The following is a 24,741-nucleotide window of genomic DNA, read 5'->3' on the forward strand; positions in this document are numbered from 1 at the left end:
CTGACGGAGACGATGAAGACAAAAATCACAACAACAGACACTGAGGGGCAGTTTAAACACTCGAGCATCCATGTATTAAACATTTTTTTGTATACAGTTACTAATTAGTTTCTAATAACTAATTACCATCCTGAAATTCTTGCTTCTTGCTCCAGTCTAGGTCGCAAAGCTGAACCAAAGGCATGTTTACCTGCTTGTCAGGATCCACCCTACTCTGCTTCTAATTGGCTAGTAGCCCTTAACTAGGTATTGTGCATGTGCAACTCCAAACAAAGATCAAATTGAAGTGCGATGCTTCACTCTGTAGCTAAAACGGAGCGTTCAACACACAGAGTGAGAAGAGGTGTTGTAGCAATGCACAGTATGACAAATATGGTGTATTTTTATTCCAGTACAACCCCTAAATAAAATTATAAACCTGAAAATGAGCATAATTAAAGGTTCTCATATAAATATTTCTAGGGATGCACCGAATGTTCGGCCACCGAAATCAAATAGCAAAATAGCACTTTCGGTGTTCGGCCAAAAAAATCAAAAGACCTTCTTATTTTACAATGGATAAAATTACTGGATGTAATGATTGGAAAACATAAAGGTGTTGTTTGAAGTGACAAACCCAGAGAATTATCACTAACTCGATGCGAATGTTGCTCTGTGCCCGCAGCATGTGAAAATAGGAAAATGTTGGTGAACGTATAAGATCTAAGATAGTATGTTATATGTTAATATATAATAATAATAATAATATATAAATATAATTATTACAAATCACATTTCAGCAACTGCTCTTATATATACATCCTGTTTGTTGAAATAAGAGGGTTTCTTTGTGGTAGAATAAGAGGTCTACAAAAGGCCAGAATGCAGTACAAACTGCAACAACAATGGCGAAAACGGAACATGTTTCCTTATGAAACGCAATTTCTAATGTGTGGAGAGGGGAACTCTGTGATCAGGCTAACTGAGTATAAATTATTCACATTTCCTTGTAGCGTAGTTCACATGAGGACTGTGTGTGAGGAACATGTGACCCATCCCCTTTCCCGATGAGAAAAAAAAAAAAAAGGTTCATGCTGACTAACCCGAAGCCCTCCAGCGAGGTGTCAAACTCGACAAATGCAGGTGTGACGGACGATCCGTGCAGGCGTATGTCATGGGGCGTTGTCATGGACACCAGGCACTTGACTCGCGTGAGGGGTACTGTGCTGCCCTCGGCGGAGCGCACGAGGCTGCGGCTGATGCGGTACTGGCCGTTGTCCTCCGCAGGTGTGGCAAAGACGCTGTCGGGACCAAAGCCCTCCATGGACATGGTCATGCTGTCTGTGAAGTCAGACAGGAAAGGCTGATGTGGGTGATGCAATGTTATACGCTGCATTTGACAGATAGGATGACTTTTATAATCCAACATCTAGGATGGGAAACTCACCACTAGTTTAAATCGTGTGAGTTTGGCTGCAGTTAGTAAACTTGTTTTCTCCTGAACATGGTGGAAGAAAAACACTCACTCATTTTCACATCATGGCTGTAGTCTATAGTGATCTATTCACTCCTGTACCAGTGCCTAGAGTGTAGATGATGGTACCATACAGTACCTCCTCTTGTGTTTTTTGAATGGAACAAATAACTCAATAGCCTTCATTTCTTGTTCTTTCTTTGCTGCTGCATGCTTACTTTAATATTTTGTTGCTTGTTTTATCTCCCAATATATGAATAGCTGAGGTTTCTCTACATTTTGTAAGCTTCTCTGCTGCACCACCTCTACTGGTTATGGCATCAATTTAGGTTTAACTCATAACTCAATCGAGTAGCATGTTTATCAGATTCTTTATGATCACACCTAACATCCATATAGCCCAGCTTGTTGATTTGTTTTTGTTTTTTTCCCCCAGTCCTGTACCTGCTTTCTTACTCGTCATACATCTTGTTGAGCTTAGACACAAAAATGACCAAATGTTAAAACTCTGTATTTGTTTTAGGTACATTAATGAATATATATTGCTGTAGTAAACTAACTAAAAAACAAAAGGGGTCTAAATAAACATAAAACACACTTCAGCAGTACTGGAGCTCCGGATTCAGTGTGAAAGACCTCAGACACACACTCTGAGAATAGGCTGCGTTAAATCAAGCCTAGATGTTCACCGTCCCAGAAGGACTGGATTGCTAGTCATATTTGTTAAAAGTCGGCACATCTTACAAAGACAAATTAGATCAAAGCCAGTATTGCAACACCCAGCAATGCCAGCCAATAAACCACGCTAGATAATCTCACAGACAGAGAAAGACAGCACTGTGTGTCCTAACAGTTGCTGTTTGTTAAGAGCAGTAATTAGAAGGGACTTAATATCCATTCTCAGCTGGGAGGAGACACAATAAGCAATTAAGACATGCTGAGGAGCTCACAAAATTACAAACATTAACAGCTGTTAACAGAAAACAAAGCATTTGCATTAGATTCACAGTGGCAAGACGATCTTTGTTTAAACGGGGAGTTTCAACATCAACTGGAGATTAATCAGATTAATCAGAGACTACTTTGGGTTTCCTACAAGCGGTCAACCTGCTGCTTTGCTAACAAATGAATGCAGATCTATTCCACTTGCATTCGAGGCAAATAGTTTACCATATTTAAGCGGCTGGCTAAAATGTAAGGGCTGTACAGGCTGTTTGACTTTGCAATCATCTGAACCTTTCTGAAAACCTATAGAATCATCCCCTTTGCACCGGTGCTAGTAATTTCCACCAGCAATTAAATGGCAACGGAAAGTTCGTCCTCTGCAATCACAGCCTATTCATCGCAGGATACGTCCCGATGAGCTTGCAGAGAGCGAGCAAAGAATGAAAGGGCAGAATTATAGTGCGATGATTGATGGCCTTTTTTCCAGCTTTTATTAAGGAGCAAAACTTTCTCCCAGGAGAAAGATGGTATCCCCGAGGCAGATGGGAATGGCTCCCAAATTTATCATTATCATTTCATAACCTTACTGGAGAAGTGCTGTGGACAAAGCTCTTCAATTCCCAGCTATTAAAAACTCATAGGCTCACTTGCAAAGAGGCTGTGATTGGTGACCACTAATTCAAACTCATTTTAAAATGAAAAAGTTAGGATCTGTGATAAAAAAGATTTGCCAATATCTTCTACTAGACGTTTTATAAAATTTAAAGTTCTTTTTAATTCACTACAAAATCCATTAAAAGCAGTTTTGGAAACTTTTACTCAAGGCTACAACACAAGGCATTTGCTGGGACAAAGCCATATTGCCAACATTAACTTAAGCTAAATTATTAGGAATGACAATACAAGTTAAATTTATTCATCTACAGTCCTAATTTATCATTCAGTGGATAATTAAATGTTGTGATTAGTGCTTTTTAATATCACATAAAAATAACAAAAAACTATCTAATCTATCAAATATCTAAAAAATCTACTTTAAAGGTAGAATACTATTTCTTGTCTACAACACTTGACCCTGCTGTTATGCCACAACACAGTGCAGCCCCTCCACGCCACTCATGGGAGGTCATGAGGGACTCTGGGTTAATCTTCTGTTTTAAACACATCTGATAGAGAACAGCGTTTCCTCTGAGAGCTTATAGCAGTGACTATCATGTGATTAAAACTGGGATGAGAGGTGTTACTGTCTTACTTCTCATCTCGGCGTCGTAGCCGAGGGAGCTCGGTTTGTGAACCCGGTACTGCTTCAGTAGCTTCTTGTCCCAGGCACCGCAGTTCAGAGGGTTTCCAAGACGTAAGAACTCCCTGGAGGGGAAGATGACCAGGATGTCAAGAATAAAAATATACCAACAAAGAATAAACAAACACAGGACAAACCAAATGGCAATACAATTTTACTGTTCCTCTTGTGATTATTATTGCTGAACTTTGCATAGTTACCGTACCAGCTTTTATTTACGTACCAGCTTTTGCATTAATTACCACTATTGGGTGTTACAGTAAAGTCAACATCTGTATCACAGAGACAGATGCAGAGAAATAAAATGCATGTACATGTGTATGAGTTATGTGACTCGGGACAGTCAGTGCAGTAATTATAGTTTGTTTATAATCCTTAATAAAACTCACACATATTAAGGCCAGGGTGCATAGTGGTTCAGTAAGTGCGTATATTCCAACACTGCCAGGTATAGTTACACATCTTATACGTTCTCATGAAACTACAAAGCATCCATCTAATTGTATGCAGTATATTAAGTCAGCAGTTACTTTGCAGGCTGACTTTAAATCCTTAACAGATGTGGTTAATGGCATGTTTATAAGTCAAATGACAAGGTTGACTGGCATATACTATAAGTAACTTGAATGCAAAGAGTCCCAGTGATGGTTTATGTCAGAGCGCGGAGTGAGCGACACTAGCTGCTGGAACCAGACAGCTTCAGAATTACACCAAAGAAACAGAAATACTCTGGAGCTTAGTTGGTGCTGATGTTGGCAGAGCAGAGACAAAAACACAGGAGGAGAAGAATTACAAAGGGAAAGTGACAGAACAAGACTGACGAGAGGAGAGAGGAGAGGAGGGTGGGAAGCAGATTGACAGCTACAGATATGTTTACCTCTAGCACAATTACGGGGGGGGAGAACATCAGCCAGGGAGGCTGCATTTACACATAAGAAGAACCAGCATGTCAAATAACTTTGCCCCTGTTCGTCAACCCCAACCTCCCATCTCACTTAACTTGTCAAGCGGAAAATGAGAATCGTTCAGTTTTGTCTGCATACATAGCCGTCCTTCGCACACTGAAACCTGTCAAAGTAAATGACGTTTCCCAAAACCTCACCTCTCTGTCTAGCTTAACAGGTAACACTAAAAGTTAGCATGCTAGCAAGATTCTAAATATTAGTAGGCACATGCTAACAGTAGCATTTAAGATGGTCGATGACCCAGTAGCCGGTTTGCGTCTGGCTGGGAACGTTTGTTGTATTTTCAAATCTCTCTCTCCCCTAATTTGTTGTCCTCTGTCATCTCTGTGCTGTTGGCTATCAAATAAAGGCATAAAACGCCCCTTAAAAAATAATAATGTACAAACAAAATTTTTAAATAGCATAATCGCATGCTTCTGGGCTAACATTAAACATTACATCTAAACGTTAGCATGTTAAAATGCTAAATGTTGCAAGGTCAAAGTCAGTATATTAATGTATGATACCTTTTAAGCGCTCAGCTCAAATTACAATAAAGGTTTATTAAAGGTAGTCTGGGAGACTTCTTGTACAAAATGAAGTCTCACAAAAGTCTGGGGTACCTAGGGATGAAACAGTATGAAAACTTCAAAATCACCAAATTATAGTGACCAAAATTATCATGGTTATCAGTATTATCACGGTATTGTAAAAATGTGCCAAAAAAGTATTAAAATGTACTGATACACACACTGAAACAATTTCAACAAGTTTTATATTGAAAACTACAAATACAATTGCCATTTTGTTTGCATAAAAAATAAAATGACAGCCAATACCTTTTGTAAACATATGAAAATCATCTGTGTGCATTATCATTTTATATTTTATATTATATTATATAGGTAATACAATGACCCCGTGGACAATTACATGAAAACAAATAAGTCTTTAGAAGACAGTGACAGTAACTGTAATGAGCCCAACAACTGACATAAATACAGAAGAGTCTGTAGCGTTTCTAGATAAGCTGGTTACGTGTTAACGTGTTATCATGTGCAGTGGACGAATGAACTCTGCTGACACAGGACGCACACAGCAGCAGAACAACGTGTAGTGTTTTTACAAGAGCTGCAACACTGAGAGCTTCAGTTTACACGCTGTTAGCAAGTCAGAGAGACAAACCAAAGCTAAAAGTTAACACACCCTGCGTTCACTATAAGGCTGTTTTCTTCAATCAAGTTTCCCTCAGCACTCTCATAAAAACTAAAATACGACCGGACTGTCAGCGCTGTCTTCCGCCGTGTTGTTATGGACAGTGTTTGAGATTACAACAGTTAACTGTACCCGGTTATCATGGTAATTAAAATGTGTACAGTAATAATAACCGTCTGGAATTTTACCATAGTTTACCGTTAAACCGGTAATCGTTTCATCCCTAACAACCACTTGGGGTCAAGGTTTGGTTCAGTGTTAATGAAGTCATACTAAAATTGGGATAATACTGGCAATGTTAATTTTAGGGATGTTGTAGCCTACATAGGAGAGGTTTAACTCTTAGCCAAATTGCGTACCTGAGTGCCATCGGCTGCAGGGCCTGCGAAGCCAGCCTCTCGAACATCCTCTGCAACGGCGGGTGCAGTGGGTGGTCTTCATCGGCCAGGGCCTGACTGCAGCGCTGCAACAGCCGCTGGTGGAGGCAAGCTTCACACAGCACCTGCTGGTTCCTCTCACTGTTCACCAGGAGTTGGAGGATATTGGCCACTGCCAGCTGCAGGTCGAGGGCATGCTGGAGGGCCAACAAGAGGAGAAGGAGGAGAACGTGGATTTCAGTATTTTGTTGCGTCAATGTGTTGAAATTACTTTGACTTTTTGGGGAATTAATTATAAAAACAAACATTTTCAATTCACTCACCATAAAATCTACTAAACTATTATTTGCATGCTTTGTACAAACTGTCTGGTTGGCTTTCACATAGGGCTGGGCGATATGTCATATCGATATCAATGATTATCAAAATAAATGTCAAGCATTATTTCTTTTAAGTTTAAAAGGCTGATTTTTGATCCTGAGTGAAAGTTGAGGAATTCAGATGGTTAGTTGTGGTTTCTAACTATTCTTTATGGTTATAACATGACAAACAGTGGACCATTTCACAAATCTGAGGTAGAACATTCAAAACAATTCTGATAAAATCTTTTTCCACGAAATATGCACGAGTAAAATGAAGTAAAATCTTTTTTCCCCCCAGTCCTTTTTCGTCAACAAAATAAATATCTTAATAGAAAAATTAAGTGGTGATTTGTTCATGATTCAAATAAATAATCAAACATTTATTGAACATTTGTTATATTAATATTGAGGAATATTATATTGCAATAATTATTGTACAGCCCTACTTTCACATGTAAAAACCACTGTGACAAACTCACAAAAAAAAGGTACTTTCCTGCCCTACATGTAACCCCTTCCACCCACTTCAACAGGAAGTGCATGTTAGCGTATTTCCTTCATGCGTTTCCTCACCTCTGGCTGGCTGTCAGAGGAGACGGAGGGCAGCAGGTCCAGTATGGCCAGGACGGCCCCTGGGTGGATGACCACCATATCAGACGAAGACGAGGAGGAAGCAGGGTGGGAGGGATTTGCTAAGTGGAGCTTCAGGTCTGTCAGGGCTTTGACTGGGGCGGGAGGGCCAGACGTGCCGTAGTAGCCTTGTCTGGGAGCACAGGGAGAGAGATAGTTACATTTCGTTAAATCTAGCTGAGTCAAGCCAAAGTCATTCACAAAACTTTGAAACGTCTCTCATTAGATGCTTTACAGAAAACAAAGATCACAACACAAGTGATGGAAATGTGTAAAATGTAAAACATTGTCAAATATGTACCACTTTCATCTATTATGACCTGCCACAAGGCATGTATTGTTAAATTTGGGTTGTAGGAGATTATAGTGGAAGCCTTAGCCTACTGTAAAATATGTAACTGGCTCACAAAAATAGGGAAACTGGCTGTTAAATATTCAGTTTTACAGCCAGTGTGTCTTCCAGAGGTTGTTTCATAGCTCAGTGCAAACATTTTTACAATGAAGATGGAAATAATTACTGAGTGAACCAGTGAAAGCATTGCATTTAACACGTTGGCTCTAAGTTTATTTAGCATGAGTCAGTGGTCCTCACACTTCAGAGATCAAGATGTCAGTCGGCTATCATCTAAAGCACCGAGTCATGTGCAAACAGCAGGGAGCAGGAGGTCTGCTGGGGTCTGCAGTCGGGCAATTAGACAAAATAGGCGTGTTGCTGAGATGCAAATTACAGAGTGGCAAATCCCCCCCTCAGGAGAGATACAGAGCTGAAAAAAGGCTGCAGTCAGCGTGCTGGATGTGGGGCGGGAAACTAACCGGGTTGTTCATCTGGCTGAGATCCACTTTTAATTGCATTTTGAGTGTAACTGGGCTTCTAAGTTATTCTTGGCTGCATTGCAAGACAAGAGAGGGCAAAGTTACCAGCCACAGACTGGCCTTGTGTTTGGCTAGTAGTACTGAGGGCTACATAAGAAGCTCCAGTAGTAAAGCAACATGGTGGGAAGAGCTTGCACAATCTAACGGTATACAATGATTGAAAATTAAACTCCCAAGAAGGGAGTAATAGTTATTTCCTGTTTTAACACCATCCACAAAATTTTTTTTTTATACACTCAGAAGTCACTCTGCATACTCAAATCCTGCTTTGATTTATAGATAGTATGAATTTGGCTATATTTAATTTAATCTTTTCTCTTTTTTTATTTTGTCAGATGATTTCACAAATCATTTGGAGTGATGTCTCAATCTATAAGTGCAGGAATTACTGTTTGGCTGGTTAAGAGGAAGCATTTAAAAGCTAAAATTAAATCACTATTTTACGCTCGTTTAGTTGTCTAACAACAAAAATGGGAAAATATGTAAATGAGAACTTGTTCTTGATTTTGGCTGGGTGAAAAAAATAAAAAATAAATAACACTGTACGTGATGATAAGCTATGATGTAGCAATTTTCTGTTATTCAGGTGTTTTAGTGCAGATGTAGATCTTTACAAAAACAATCTAAAACTACCTAGTGTTGATGCATGGTGTTTTCACACATAACCACTTCTCCTGTTTTTAGATTTAGCCTAATATCCCAACATGCACCACTATTTGTTTGACTAATATCCATTTGTTTAATCTAAGGCTCCCGGCTGTGTCACTGTCACACACAGGATAATAACAACACTGCTGTCATTTCTTTAAGGCAAAGCTCACTGCACAAGATGTTTTGGAGTTGCTACGTATCATTTGGATAGAGTAAATCACGGGAGATGTTTTCATTTCAATAAAAACCAAACAAATTCTAAGCAATTTGCATCTTGCTTTCCTGACATTTCATGGGTTCTCCGATCATTTCGGGTACAGAAACCTGTTTCATATTCCGACCAAAGGTAATGTAACTAAATCCACAAAGAGCTTTGAGTGAAGTACACAAACAAAGACAAGGGCCTTTTCATCTCTAATTGTCAAATTAGTCCACCTCATGAATATGCAGCCCTGGAGCTGATCCAGGCAGACAGACGGGGAGAGTACTGAGGAGAGACCCAAATTCACCTTGGCAGTTATTACAGCTCAGTAAGGCAGGGTGCATTTACAATGCCCCACTGTTTTTCCTTTTTTAAATGAAATGAAATTCAAAGAGCAGCAGATTCTGGATTTAGGTGGACGGGCAACCAATGTTTTTAGATTTAGCCTAATATCCCAATATCCCTAATATCCCAGCTGAGAAAAGAAAAGAAAAGGAGCAGGAGGGGGGAACAGGAATGTGAAAAATGACTACTTTAGGCCGACAGTAATTTGGCTGATGCTGTACACTTTATCCTGCCTGAGAGAAGCTGTGGAAAAGTGCGAGACAGACATTTCTCTGTGGTGGTAACAACAAAAATGTAGTTCAAGTTGATCAAATTTTTGGTTGGTTTGTCATATAGTACTTTCTGCAGCTCCAAATGCTCAGACAGCCAGATTATTCCAGTGTAAGAAGTCATTTTCATTATTCTATCCTAACCCTAATAAGGTTTTCATCCCATATTTAATGTGAATTAAGACGTGAGGAATTAGAAAAGATCAACAGAACTAAGAAATATTTTTAATGTTTAAAGTTTATAGCAAAAATGCACACTTGAGGAAGAAGAGACCTATAGAAACATGACATGATCAGTCAATTAATCAGTTGGTCAAATGAAAACTCATTTACATCTAGTTATTTATCAGCAACAATTAATAACATTATTTAGTCCCGGGTCCTCAAATGTGAGGATCTTTCGATTTTTGATCATTTATAGGCTGCAAGGCTGCATTTTCATTATCGATTAATTAACAAATTAAAACAAGCAACTTGAAGATGTTTGCATGGGCTCTGTGAAAAAGTGATGTTTTTTTTTTAAAATCTTTCATTGAATGATGAATCAAAATAGAATCAATAGATTATTAGATAATGAAAATAATCTTGAGTTGTGGGTTACGGCCAATGGGTGCATTTACAATTTTCGAACAATTGCTTTTTAATCATCAGCTGAAAACCTCAAATTTAAGGTTTTATTAGCTGAAAAACAACAAATCTAAATGACTCCTTCTCACTTTCTGTTTTTCTCATGGAAACCTGTTTCATCTCTGGTTAGCAACTATATCTTGCCACATTTTCATGATTTGCTAAAAGATTTATATGCTAGTTAGAAAGGTTCGTGACCATTGCTGCTGGTGGGCGACTTAGCGTCGCCTGAAGGTGAGGGAAATGGAAAGGAAGGGATGAGGGCGAGGAAAGTGGCAGAGCGCTGTAGCTACCTCTTCCTGGCGAGGGCTGGCGTGCCCCACGGTGAGGGCAGCGAGGTCTCATGAGTCAGGCAGGGAGGCACCTGCTCCGCACGACTGCATGGCAGCACACACACGCAGTCAGACACAAGCATGCACATTCACACCCCCCAAAATCAAAAGAAAAAAAAAAGAAAAGGGGGCACACGTGCAGACATTTGTGAACACACACACACACACACACACAGAAACCCGTACATAAAAGCACACACACCCACACATGCAGCCGCGCAGATGGACCAGGCCGAGGATGAACAGCCAGACAGCACCAGAGGTTAGAGGAAGAAATAGAGAAAAGAAGGAAAGAAGCTGTTAGTGAAAAGCTGAAAGGAGAAACAGGATCAGAGCTACAGCTGGAGCACATGCATGACGCCAGCTAGAATTGCACATGAGCTGGGCGTGTAGTGCAGCGACTTAAACTTTCACAGCGGGTGCACATTAAAACCATAGGTGTTTCGATACTTTCAGCAAACGTGTTCTGCAAACAGGAACTGCTTTTGATTGTGACCTCCAGGTGGTGCAAACACACACAGAAGAACTGAGTAAGAAGGGTTGTTTCAATGATTCAGCAGTCTTGTTTCTTAATAAAGAGGAGGCAAAAACAGCATCAAAACACATCTAATAAATACACAGTAGTGACTCATTTCTGAATATTAATCATTTACACTGATTTCACTCATTCTGCTGCCATGACCACATTACCAGGCTGTGTAGCTGAATCAGCCTTTGAGTTTTCCAGCTGTCACAGTTCAGCCGCTCGTGCTTCAGATGAAGAGGTCGACTGGGCCGGAGCTGCGACTGTTACCATATGACCTGTCTGAGGCGGACACAGCTGAGAAGCACCTGACCGATCTGAACCTACGCATGCCCTGTTCATGCACAAAAAGGTAACTGTTCTACTAAGGGGACTTCACAAGCATCTTTGTTTGCTTTACATGTTTCACTATTATAATGTATAATATTAACATTTTTGTATCAATCATCACTGTAGCTGAGAATAGTGTTGGTACGAGGTGCAGTGAATCATCCTTGTTTCCTGACTAATCATCATATCGTCACCTAAGCTAAAGAACTGGGACTCAAACAATCAGGTAACACACGCCGTCATGCCATTTCTGACTTGCTTCAGTATGTGCGCTTAAGTTGATACAGTTTTTTAGGTCACTTAAAAAGAGCTGTGTTTCAAACAATTCTTTTTATTAAAGAATTCCAACATTGTAGAAAAAAGTGAGGTTCTTAATCTACTACAGAAATGTTCTCTGGGAACATGTGGCTGCAATCTGCTGAACTGGAACTAAAAGCTCCTCGACTTCCTTTACATTGAGAACTCACAGTCGCGGTCACGTAGTAACTCATTCAGTACTGACAAACACTCTCTAAACTATTTAACCTCTAACAGTTAATGAATAACTTGCTGACAGTATGCTGACAACTACACCTTATCTTTATTCATTTACTGGCTCAATAGCCTGACTACACGCAAAGAAATGACGGCCTCCGAGCTGCATTGGACCCTTCTGGCCTGACACATGGTGCGCTATCTACATCAGTAATGGGCTCTTGACTCACACAAAACACAAGTCCATTATATCTGCTGCCTATTGTGTGAACAAAGGAGACTACATTAGACACATATAGCGTGAGATGGGTTAGGGCTCGTGCAGACCACACGACTTTCAGTGTCGGCCGATCGGCGTGCTGTTCAGGCTACGCAACTTGTAGTCTTGTGACGGGAGTCTTGAAGTCGTTGTGGCGTTCACACTTTGTGACTGATAGTAGACAGGAGGTCACACACACTACACGAGCTGACTCTGTCACCTGACGCTGATCTCCAAACCACGTTTTGTCAAGAAAACACACAGGAAATGTGAAACGGGAAATGACGTGAACCTACACACGAAACATTATAAAGAAAAAGAATATAGGTGAAAGAATAGTTTAGTGCACACAGGTAAGCAGGGATCGTCTGTGCTACAGACAGAGCTGGAGGTTTTGCAGAGAAGAAGAAGTAGTTGCCTGCTCTCAGTTGGATTGGCTGGATGTGGATGTCGAGTCGGCCGACTCCATTTACTCATTTGACACACTTTTATCCCAAGTGACTCCTCCAGATGTTTGGCATGCTAGAGATCGGACTGGCGTCTGCGATGTGTCAGTAATGAGTCGTTGAGTAGTTCACACATAACAACTGGCGACCGCCGATCGATCGCTGATTTACCCCTGATCACCGCCTGACGAGCTCGCCGAACAAGCAAATCGGGCTTAAAATCTTGTAGTGTGAACTAGGCTTTTGTGTCACATTTAATAGACATTTAATCCTTGCAGAACATAATTTCACCCTTTGTGCTACTGTAAAACTTTGATTAATAGCCCAGGACTTTATTTGCTAAAAGCACTGAAGTGACCCTGCCTTATTTGGGACAGGCGTCCATATGGGGCCGGCCTTTAATTCCACTTGCACAAAACTGAAATAGGCTACTGTGAAACAGTTTATTTATTTCAAACAGAATATTACTTGTATAAAAATTATCCAATAATATCAAATACACGTCATTCATTTGATCTAGCTCTGACAGGCGGCTTATGCGCTTTTATTTTGTGGGCAGCAACGTAACGAAAACAACAACACGGTGCAGGATGAGAAAAGTGTGGCAGAAGTTAGCGGACAGAGAGCGATGGACTTCACATGACAGGATTCACAACTATTTTTTATGAAAAGTTGTCTTATAGACAAAAGGAATATTAATAATCGAGGAACGGACACATTCGGACTTAACGAGAGCTTCAAAGGTAACATGAGTCGGCACTTTTTTCTCTTTTACCATGCAGGTTACACCAGTAAATCTACAAGAATTAGACTTTGTGGCTTGTTGTTTCCATTAAATGAACTGAACGATTGAATTGTGGAGAATCTAACTGTTCTAACAATGTGTAGCATGTTCATATTGACCAAACGTTTAAACATTAATATTGGTATTAACAATCTAAGCAGCTAAGCAGAAGAAGCAGCTAAAGCGGGAGATCCTGCAGGGTTTAAGAGGTTTTATACATCCGAAGAACTTCTATAAAAATCTGACCAGGCGTTTATTGGGGACCTGCGTTTATTTATCAAAATGTTTTCCCACACCAGGCCAGTAAACGGGGTAGGCGGCTATTTGGGACTCGGCTATTAATTTAAGTTTTATGGTAAGTCTATTCATGTGACACTTGAAATGTCTAGTTTCTGTAATCCACTGACCTGTCAAAAGAGTCGGTGGCCATCTTGTACAGGTAGATGAAGAGTTTGCTGCAGTGTTTGAGCGTGGGACAGACGCTGTCTCCTGCGCAGCCTCCAGGGGCAGCCTCATCCTCCAGCAGCCTCTGGAAAGGCTGAGCATTGGAGGGGAACACGCCTGTGGGACCCAGCTTCTTAGTGTCTGAGAAACAGCCCAGCAGCCTGGCGGGAAGTAGACAAAGTGGTTAATTTGAGGACAGTTTGGTTTTAAAAAGGGCAGTTACAACATGCAACACCGTTGACAGAAAACACAGAAAAACACTGCTGAAATTCTGTTGTGACTTTGTGTCTTAAAGCAGTACTAAATACAGCCTGATCTGCATTGGTCTACAATTATTTGAGAACCTTTGGTGATTTAGGTGCAGAACACGCACACAAGACCAAAAGTCTCCATGGAAACCACATTAAGAACACTGATAATCTTTGCAATTAATACGAATTACGAGAGGGCCTCTCGGGTGTTAGTAGCTCTGTGCGAATAGACCTACCTTACAGCATCGGCCAGCTTCTCATACTGGATCTCCGTGCGGAAGAAGTGTGAGTTGGCCGGCTCGTAGCGCATGGCGGCGGTGAGCGTGCAGAAGACGGTGTGCAGAAGCTCAAAGACTTGGTTCTGGTTGACACGATCCCAGCCGTGTCGCGGCGGCTGGCACAGCGAGCGCTCCATGGCCACCAGCAGTGAGGTGATGTAGACAAAGCCACCCACCTTGCGGAACACCGTCCGGGTGCGGTGACTCTCGCGCAAGACCGCTAACAAAGCCTGAAGAGGAGGAGGGAGGAGAGATTAGAAGAGAAGTTTCCTCATGATTTCTACAGTTAAAATTCTTTATTTGATGAGCTGTTTACAAAGACAAACAACACATTTAGTGAAAAAAATAAGTTACTTTCCCCAGGGTAGATGAGTAGATGACACACCGTCCGTTTTTACTTTCTCTACAACATTTTAACTCGTTTTATTTCACTTACTTATTTTATTTCTTGTTACTCAATTATTCTTCTTTTGCGTTGAGACATATTTATGAGCCCCTCTGGGTGTCTTCTGCATTTGAAAAAAATGCAAAACATTTCCCCAAGTTTTATGGTTTGCATTTGCAAGTAACCTAAACTGAAACATCAAACCGTAGCCTAGATTTGGGTTTGGGGACCTAAAAACAGCCCGAGAGCACAGACTGACTGTGACAGGTGAAGTCTTTAATTAAAAACTGAAATGTGGAGAAGACGTCTGGGAGCGGCAAAAGATGAAGCTTTTGAATGACACAGGTGAAGTGCAGTGTAGGCAGGCGCACGTCAGGGAAAACGGGGCTCAGTACCACTGGGGAATTTTTAGCAATTTCAATCCTGCTTCTAAAGGAATATCTAACGTTGGAATGATAAGACATGTATGATAGGAAAGTTATTATTTCTAAACACATATGCAACCTGTCCTTCCAGATAATACAATGAATACATTATCAGTAATTCAGTAAACAAAATAACAACAATAACACTGTACAAAAACGGTACCACTCAGTGTATATCCTACAGATGATTATTTAAAAATAGTTGAATTTTGTTATTATAGCAACATCCAATTTAGAAACGCCACTGTTAAGTCATCATAGTCTTAATTCTCTTTCTCACTCTGCTTGTTGTACCAAAGCATGCAGATTGTTTTGGTTATGTGCCATGGTTGCAAGACATTTTCTGTAAAAAATGAGACCAAAATATATTTGGCAGATGAATGATGAAAATCTCAACGACGACATGTTCTTTCCAGAGACAGCGTCTGTGTTTCTCTGAATGCAAAGAACAACATGAGGACGATGTCTCCAGTAAAAGGTGGCTCTAATGAAATCTGTGGATTTATGGGAACACTGTTTCTGGAAAGAACATGTTAAGTTTTGAGCCCCAACTTACAATGTCTTTGACCTCCATTCTATTTAAGTGGCAATGGAAATCTCAAGAGATCAATAATAAATAAATAAAAAAACAAAACCCACACTAATTGTATATCTAGACATCAATGGGAGTAATCGATGGGAAAACACACACATACAGTTTAAGATGCTACAAGTAGAGTAAAACTTTAATCCATAGAAAAGTACAGGCCAATTTGACAACATAAACCGTGAGAACCCATTTATTTTAATTAATTTGTAGCCATCCCGTTATTATGTCCTGTTGGGGCGGCCGTTGTGGGTATATTTGGAAGTCAGTGAGCAAGACTCCTTTATGGTGATATTGGTATTTTGTAGAATTTTTACAGCAATGTGAGGATTTTTTTCATTTAATTCGCTGGAATAGCCGTAAGGGATGCACCAAATTTTCAGCCACCGAAATTAATCGGAAATAGGAAAAATAGCATTTTTGGTGTTCAGCCTAATAAGTCAAAAGGCCGAAGATATTTTACTGAACAATTACGTTGACATGTCGGCAGTGTGGAAGCATTTTAAAGTGTCTGAGAAAGATGCACAAATCGCCATTTGCAGACACTGTTCTGCTGAATTGTCTCCAAGCACATCCAATCCATCTGTGTCTGACTTCTTAGAAAAGGCAAAAAACAGTCTGACCCGCTTTGAGTGTTTCTGTCACCCGTTTCTGAGATGGTGATTATGCTAGTGGCACCTAAATTTGGAGTGCACACGTATTTAAGCCTTTATGGTAACTGAAATGGCCCAGAGCGAGCTGACAGGCAGCGACTTTATCCTGTAATTTTCTCTCTTTACAAAGACAAGTCTTGCAGTATGAGAGTCCTACCTGAAGAGAGGCTGTGAAGTCTTCATGTTACGCGACACGTGGACCACATACAACATTATTTATCAAATTGGGTCGGACTTGATGAATTTAGTGCGAGGATAAACATCTGACAATGCCCGGCTGTCAAAATAAAATGTCTATACAGTATGGAAATAAGATTAATTGGATTATTTTAACAGAAAGTATAAAACATATTAAATGTGTCCATTAAAAGAATCTAGTGACTGGACCTTGAGTTATGATTATTTTGAACTATTTCTTAGGTCAAAAATAAACTTCCAGGCTCAAGAGTCTCAATATCATGATTATACCAATACCACCATATCTTATACCCATATAATGTGACAGAGGACCACTTCTACAACCGCAATCATGAAATCTGTGATCATTAAACCTACACTATATCTAGCAAAGCCATTGGGATATATATTATATATTTCAGATATAATGATGCATCCCAGTGGAGAAGTAAAAGCAGTGATGTTGCACTGCTGAGCTGGCTGTTTCCTGCTGCATTAAAATACTGCCAGACTCAGCACAGGATGTTGAAGACATCCTCTTCCTGTTCTCCAAGCTGGGAAATTACCACCAGGCTGCGACTATGTGTTACTAAAATGTAGGTTTCGGGTGTTAACTTTGCCAGCCACGCGGAGGCCTTGAGGATTAGATGCAACACATCGGGGTTCGGCTGTGCCCTCCCGAGAGCTTACAGGGTTAAATGTTTTCACAAGGCTAATCAGCTTAATTTTGAGATCTATTTGTGTGTCTGTAGTGTGTTACTGTCAGTGGTACATAAATCCTGATGACGAGCGAGGAAAAATCTATTTCTACTCAAAGTGGATTTCTTTTAAGTTCTTTGCGGGCTTTAGTTGTTGGTTGTTGTTTTTTTTTTAGGGTGATAATTAAAATCCCCGATTAGTGAAATAGTAGTAAAATGCTGACGGGTTAATCCAGCCGGAGCTTTCAGAAGGCGTGAGAATTACCTCGTCTGAAGGAGTGGAATCTGAAAATGCAATTATGCTCCAGGAACTGAGCTGCCATCCTCTTATCCTCTGTGTGTGTGTGTGTGTGTGTGTGTGTGTGTGTGTGTGTGTGTGTGTGTGTGTGTGTGTGTGTGTGTGTGTGTGTGTGTGTGTGAATATATGCCTTTATGTAGATCTTACACTTAGTATTCCTGGTGTGAAGCAATTACTGTATGCAGGGCTTCAAATGCATATTGATTTTTTTTAAATTAGTCTTTCCTTACCTCAATGTTCTCACCTTTCATCATTTCATCTTTCTGAACTTCTCTTAGCTGCACTACAGTATATGAAGACAGTCCTCTTTGTGATCATACTTAAATTAAGAAATTCTCTAAAATCAAAGTAGCTGTATGTTTCCAGAAAAAAATTTTCAGCTTAAAGATTTACATTTAAAATTAATGTGTGCTATCTGGCGGTAAATGCAACATTAAATAAATGAACATTTTGAGACATTCTGTGTGTGCGTTGTTACCCGCAGTATGTCGGTCTTCAGCTGTAGTTCACTGGACGGTGCAGAGTGCATGAGGCCCAGCAGCGTTCCCATATCGTCATCTCCGCTGGGTGACAGGACGAGCTGCTGGATGATGAGCAGGGCGTGTTCCCGACACTGACGGTACTTCACGATGTTGTGAACGCAACGAGCGCCGCCAAACTCCCTGAACAGAGCTGGGAGACAGAAAGAAAAATATACATATATACATATACAAAAGATTTTGTATATGCGCATCTTATTGTTTTTAACTCAACACAATGATACCAGGCCAGGTTATAATGAATGCATTGTTACAAAAAGGGGATGTCCAGTAACATATGCCTGATGTGCGGTAGATTCAGTTTGATCCACAACACAGTTTAAGAAACTACATCCACGTTGGACTGTCCCTTTTTAATAGCTCAAGCAGTGAATTTAGCTTGGGCTGAAGCTAAATTTTATTTTCATTATTGACTAATGTGTCAATTTATAATTCATAGCAAAATTATTTTGCCTAAAAAATGTGTGGAAATAGTGAAAACTGCCCTTGATCATTTCCCAGAGCGCAAGAGGATGTCTCTAAACTGCTTGACCAACAGTTCAAAGAAATCATATAAAAACAGAGAAAAGCAGCAAATCCTCACACCAGAAGTTGGAACAAGAGAATTCTTACCATTTCATATGCATTTACCTGTATTTACCCATATCAGGATTTATTTTAGCCCTAAATTTCACAATATATCATTCAAAGTTTCAAAGATTTTTTGGAACATAATCAGAGTTTCCATGGGCATTTAAACACATTTTGACATGTATTTTGCTTTAACTCTCCTTTGGAATCCATCATAAATGCTGGGAATCTACAGATGCTGTCCGGCACAAAAAAGCAAACCTTTCAGAGACACTTTTTCAAACCTACCCACAGACAGAATCTTATTCCTTTAAAGCTGAAATCTTCATGCTGCTCTGAATATTTTAGTCAAATTTCAGCCTTATAAAGCTTTTGCTGTCACGGTCCCTCAAGTGTGAAATACCCAGGTAGTTCATTGTCAAAATGACCTTTTATTACACTTCATGGACTTGCTGTTAGGTAATGTGATTGATTTTGACACCTTTTTAATGCCATGTTACTTTTTCGTCTCTTTTGTTTTCATTATAAAATCAAATTTAATTGATTAGTCGATTGACTGAAAATGTCTCTCCCACTGTTTTTAATGCCATTTTGCAAGGCGAGGGTGACATTAAGGTTTTGGTGATAATAATGTTAGCTTTGCTTGTGGCACACTGACTGTGTACGGTTATGTTTCATCATGTATATATATCATAAATAAATTTAAAATGTTAGAACGATTAAAATTTATTTTAAAAACTTGGCTTATCGTCATATTGGCATATCTTCTTTGTTTACCTAACAAACCTTGATTAAAAACGACTGTTTACTGATGATGATCTGTTTACTGATGGGGCGTTGTGGCTCTGACCCTGAACTTAAGTTTTGCATCCTTGTCATTTTTCTAATGCACTGAATTTCTTTCTAATCTTGAACCCATTGCAAATCTCTCTAGATAAAACTGCCAGCTGAGGGCCTCAAGCACAAAATGTAAATGTAATCAGTGTGTCAGAGCGCAGTGCTACAAACATCACACACATCATCTTGTTTTTCTGACAAAAGCGCCCAGTCATTACCAAGGTCGAAGAGAGTTCTGAGCAGTCAGTGTGCAGCCTGTTGGTAATCGTTGTGACTCATCACAATTCTACAGCTGACTGAGACACACACACACTAACATAGAGAGTCAATAAGAGACTGCGTGATGTGGGAGGAGAGGAAGTTTATGGAAATGTAATAAGATAGTTTATTGATCCCCAGAGGAAAATTCTCTTTCCTCTCTGCCTCAACAGAGAGGTCAGAGGTCAGCGCTGCAGCCCCGGAGATGGTCGAGAATAAGTGCTTTGCTCAAGGACACTTCAGTAAGGTGCACACATGCAGACAAATGCGTCATCAGCATTCAAGGTCAAATTTGATGCAAATAATTAAAGCCAAAAAGCCCAATGTGTGTGTCATCAGTGGTTCTAAAGGCACCAGTAATATGTGTGATCCATTTATCCTGCACAATATAACACAAGTCACCTGCAGCTGCAACGTGGCCTCACTCAAGTATGTGTTCGGTTTACATGCTTTATAATCCAGTGTACTGCCAATTTGGGAGCTCAATGTGGCCAAAGTGCTGTTGCCCAATCCAATCCTACAAAGACATAACGATGAGGGAACACCCTTTAAAGTGAAGTCAGGCTCCTTAACAAGCTTTTTTTTTTATGTTGTTACTATTGATTGAATTAAGATTTTAAAAAACATTCTCACATTATAAGGAACAGGGTACCTGAAAGTTAATTAATAAGGGACATGGAGTATTAATCTATAGAGCCATTGCTGTAATCACATAATTAAAGAAATATCATCTGCCTGGATTTAATAAGCATTTAAAGACCTTTTGGACAGTTTTAAAGGAGCCACCAATCCTGTGTATGGCCTAATGTACATGTACATCTGAAAGCGTGTGTGTGTTTACCTGCATTAGTGTTGGTGGTGTTGGAGCCATGCAGGAGCACTGTCAGCGTCTCCATCACCAGCCAGGCCAACTGCTTCTGCTCCTCTGCTACCGTGTTGTTTTTACAGTCAGCTAAAGATGGAGGGGAAACAAAGAAAGAGAAGAGGGGTTAGCACGATGACATCATGTATTTAATAAACACATTGAGTGAATAACACTGATAATACCTAATATAAAAGAGCATGGGCTAAAGATGTTTTAATGTGGAATACTTTAACATATAGCAAAACAAAATTAAAATAAAACACTTATTTTCTGACCCACTGTATCTCAAGAAATGTACATTTTTGGCTTTAATGGGTTTATAATCTGCTTTTGTTTCATCTCAGTGCATTTCAGGATTGATCCATTTAGCCTGTAGCTAAATGAATCTATCCATGAGTTAAGTCTGTAGTATTTCCTGGATTTTAAACTGTATGGTGTCTGTTTTGACTTGGATTTGTCTTTTGTCGTGGGCTCAGTCATTACTAGATGTTGTTGATCTGACTTCTTTGTATGCATTTATAGATCGGTAAGATTAATTTAGTGGGGATTGAAGACACTTTCCCTTAGCACTACTAATTATCAAAATATTCCAACCGGAGTACAAAATCATCTTTGAAGAGCAGCGTAACGTAAAAAAAACTCTTTTTGCCAACCTGCAGTGGTTTAACTTCTCATCTTTCTGCAGCGATGTGAAAGTGTAATCCAGGATGTCAGGGTCAGTGTGTCACCATGATCATGCTTTTCAGCCTGGTGTTAAGTTACTATTTTAACTTCCACTGGCCAATTATGATCTATTTTAGTTTCAGGATCTCTAAATTCCCTTTGGACTGCTGCTGCTGCTACTATGGCAAGGGACTCAACTTCCTGTCCTGACTATAGCGCACTATAGTTGTTACAACATCAAAGAAGCACCTCACCTTGATCATTATTGTGGGGTTGCTGCTGAGTGGCCGGGTCTTTGAGCAAGGCAGCGTACTTGTGCAACAGGTTGACCAGCACCTCCAGCAGACCGACCTCCCGCAGAACATCGCTGAACACCGGGTCATGCCTGGCCAGCTTCAGCAGCGTCCGGACGGCTGTGATGCTGCAGGTGTGCGACGTGCTCGATTTGAGCAGCACGCTGACGCTAAACAGCTCTTTGCACGGCACATAGTTGAGGCTGAAGACGACAAACTCCAGCAGCTCAAAGTACTTGGCCTGGGCCTCGGGGAGCTTGGCCACGCGGTCTGCAAACTGCGAGAGGGTGTGCTGCGACTCCAGGATGAAGTAGTTGGCCGGCTCTGCTGCGTAGATGTTTCCGATGGCGTCCAGTAGCATACAGGCCAGACGGCTTGTTTTAGCCCTCAGGAAGGCGTTCTGAAGCACTGAAAAGGCCTGGATATTACGCACTGTGTGGCCTGGAAGAGGAGAGATGAAAAAGAAGATAAAATTTGTGAATTGGTAAATTATTGATTATGACAAAACAAATATGCATGACTCAACAATGAAATTAATTTTTAATGATTCCGTTTGAGGCGCTAATCGTGATATAAGATAACTGTAGATAACAATCATATAGATCATAAAAAATATACGAAAACCATGTGTATTACTCATTCTCCATATTTCTATTAACGTTTAGTCTGTCAATCATTTTCATGAATAATCTATTAATTGTTTGGTCCATAAAATGTCAGGAAATGTTGATCAGTGTTTCCCAAAGCCCAAGATGACGTCCTCAAATGTCTTGTTTTGGCCACAACCCAACAATATTCAATTTCTATCATAGAGGACAAAATAAGCCGGTCAATATTTACATTTGCGAGGCTGAAATCAGCAAATTTGGACATATTTTCTAAAATATCACTCAAAAAGATGAATTGATTATCAACAGTTGGCAATTAACTTAATAGTTGTCAACTAATCAATTAATCGACTTATCGTTGCAGCTCAACTCTCCATGTTATATTTATGTCGTGATAACAGACAATACTTGGTGGCTGGCATATGTCCATTAAAGGGTTAAGTTGATCCACATTTTTAAACTGCAGGTTTTTATTAGACAAGAAGTTGCTCCTTCAGATCTTTCTGACGGACTCCAAAGATTTAAATGAAACATGTTTGACCTTATGCTGTGATCTGTTTACTTTAGACTGCTTCATCACTTCTGATTTTATCAACACAGTCACAAATACTAGTCTAATTTGTAGTAATGGCCTGCTCCTTTAACATAATCCCTTATCTTTGTTATACATTTTTGCTGTTTAAGTATACATATTGGAAAATGGCTTTGTCAACTTAGCATTGGAGTAATGAAGCATTCATGTCCACATTTACTACTTTGTCCTTTAGCTCTGTAAGTCTGATGTGTTCTGGGGGATATATAGCACAAACATACAGAGAACCAATATTTGATCAATCAAATATTTTTGTAGCTGGTATGTCCTTAAATTAGGATAGAAAAATAGAGAAAGGCTCAAGTGAAAGAGTACGGAGGATGGATGTTATCCGTGAACCACACTGCACACATTATCTCACTTTCATCTCGAGGTTGAGCAGCTAGCATGTGAGAGTCACAAATGACTCACACACGCAGCAACACATACAAGGATAGTGACACAGGCGTTTGTCATCACACACGTCCAAAAACACGCACAGCCGTTAAGTGAATGCGGTGGACTAATTAGGCGTGTAAGCGGACCCTCACACCATGATGGCTTCTGGTAATGACTTTGCACGCAGCTGGAGCTGTCATTAAGTGGGTAAACACAAGTGTGTGTATATGTGTGAGTGTCTGTGGGTGGTAAAACAGGCAGCAGACGTTGGCTGTGTTAGTGCCAGGGGTGTATGAGGTTAGAAACAGAAAGAGACACAACCAGAATAAAATGAACAGAGAATATTTGTAATTTACATTGGGTTAAAATAAATGAGTAAGCAAGACAAAAAGACAAACGAAGAATGAGTGAATGTCAAGGGAAGAATTGAGTCTTCATTAGATTTTTATGTTGCACATCTTTTTTTCACTTCCTTTTGGCTACCATATTTATCGTATATTACTAAAAGGCACTCATCAATTCAATTATTAACGTACGCATTAGGCCTAACCCCCCCCCTCCCAATATTAAAAGATGTTTAGCAAAGGTGTTTATATTTACCAACCAGAAAGCAATATTTGCTTATTGAGAATAAAATTAATATTTGATGTTAAAGATGGGAAAATGTAACACTATGGAAATAATTTATGTTTATTTGCGGTATATTTATCTTGTGTCATGCTTCAATGTGATGCACATTATTATTTAATTTATTTTGTTTCATCTTCATTAATCTATTTTCTTTCTCTGTGCATATATTTATATGTATATATAAAATCCTAAATCTGTGTTTTTTGTTTTTTACATATATTCTGTATATTTATGCAAGTTTCTAAGCTGGTAACTTTTTTTTTTCTTAAATAGGTTATCATACTGTATATTTATTGGGGTCTATTCTGCAATTGAGATTTTGCCCTTATGTGACAGTGTTGATATAGGAAATTTGGGGGGAGTGAGATGTATGACATGCAAAGGTCCCTGGAAGGAATTGAATCAAGGAAGTTATACGCTAATAAAACGGTTAGAATGTCATGTCACTTGCCTTTGTGTCAACAAGATTACAGACACACCCTTTTGTATTTCACTTCTTGATTACATACTGTTATAGAGAAACATGAGCGCATTTTCATTCTTTTGGATGTAAGGTAGATCTGACTGCCATACAAAGTTCAGCCTGTTGTTTTAACGACAGAACATAAGGTCAAGGGAGACAGGTTCTCAGGCATAAGACGTAAAAATGTGGCCCAAGACAATTCTCTGAACCACTAAAGCGTCTCTGGACTCCAACAAGCCCATTTGTATGCAGGAGGCTTCAGGCATTCATCTCCAGCAGTGTGACAGGCGGCAGAGTTGCCATGGTGTCTGTCAACAGGTTAAGCTTACTGGGATCAGCCAAGCATCAAAGTCATTTCAGGGATTAAGATCTGACAGGGAGATTCGGCGGCTGGGGTATACATGAAGCCTTTTCCACAAGTAATTCCTCTCTTGTAGCAGGGCTTTGGGCAAACTGACTTGGTGGGAGGGTGTGGATTTAAGAGGCGGGCATGTGATCAGAAAATCACT

General features: G+C 39.9%; 1 protein-coding gene across 5 annotated transcripts in view; it reads right to left on the bottom strand.

Annotated features, from left to right (window-relative positions):
- wdfy3 (WD repeat and FYVE domain containing 3) overlaps window positions 1-24,741 on the bottom strand; it is a 105,968-nt gene that overhangs the window by 46,182 nt on the left and 35,045 nt on the right. For 4 of the 5 annotated variants that reach the window (XM_038702616.1, XM_038702615.1, XM_038702613.1 and 1 more), the window contains exons 9-18: window positions 21,523-22,002; window positions 20,582-20,692; window positions 18,015-18,208; window positions 14,273-14,544; window positions 13,749-13,946; window positions 10,487-10,570; window positions 7,170-7,359; window positions 6,217-6,431; window positions 3,651-3,763; window positions 1,083-1,320 (exon numbers count right to left, since the gene is read on the bottom strand). In XM_038702616.1, coding sequence (XP_038558544.1) covers window positions 1,083-1,320; window positions 3,651-3,763; window positions 6,217-6,431; window positions 7,170-7,359; window positions 10,487-10,570; window positions 13,749-13,946; window positions 14,273-14,544; window positions 18,015-18,208; window positions 20,582-20,692; window positions 21,523-22,002 — 2,095 coding nt within the window. The remainder of the gene's footprint in view (window positions 1-1,082; window positions 1,321-3,650; window positions 3,764-6,216; window positions 6,432-7,169; window positions 7,360-10,486; window positions 10,571-13,748; window positions 13,947-14,272; window positions 14,545-18,014; window positions 18,209-20,581; window positions 20,693-21,522; window positions 22,003-24,741) is intronic. The other variant, XM_038702617.1, reaches the window with a different exon arrangement.

This window comes from Micropterus salmoides, unplaced genomic scaffold, assembly GCF_014851395.1.
Source record: "Micropterus salmoides isolate LMB-PRFRI ecotype aquatic unplaced genomic scaffold, ASM1485139v1 Ms_hic_scaffold_7, whole genome shotgun sequence".
In the NCBI taxonomy this organism is placed as follows: Eukaryota; Metazoa; Chordata; class Actinopteri; order Centrarchiformes; family Centrarchidae; genus Micropterus; species Micropterus salmoides.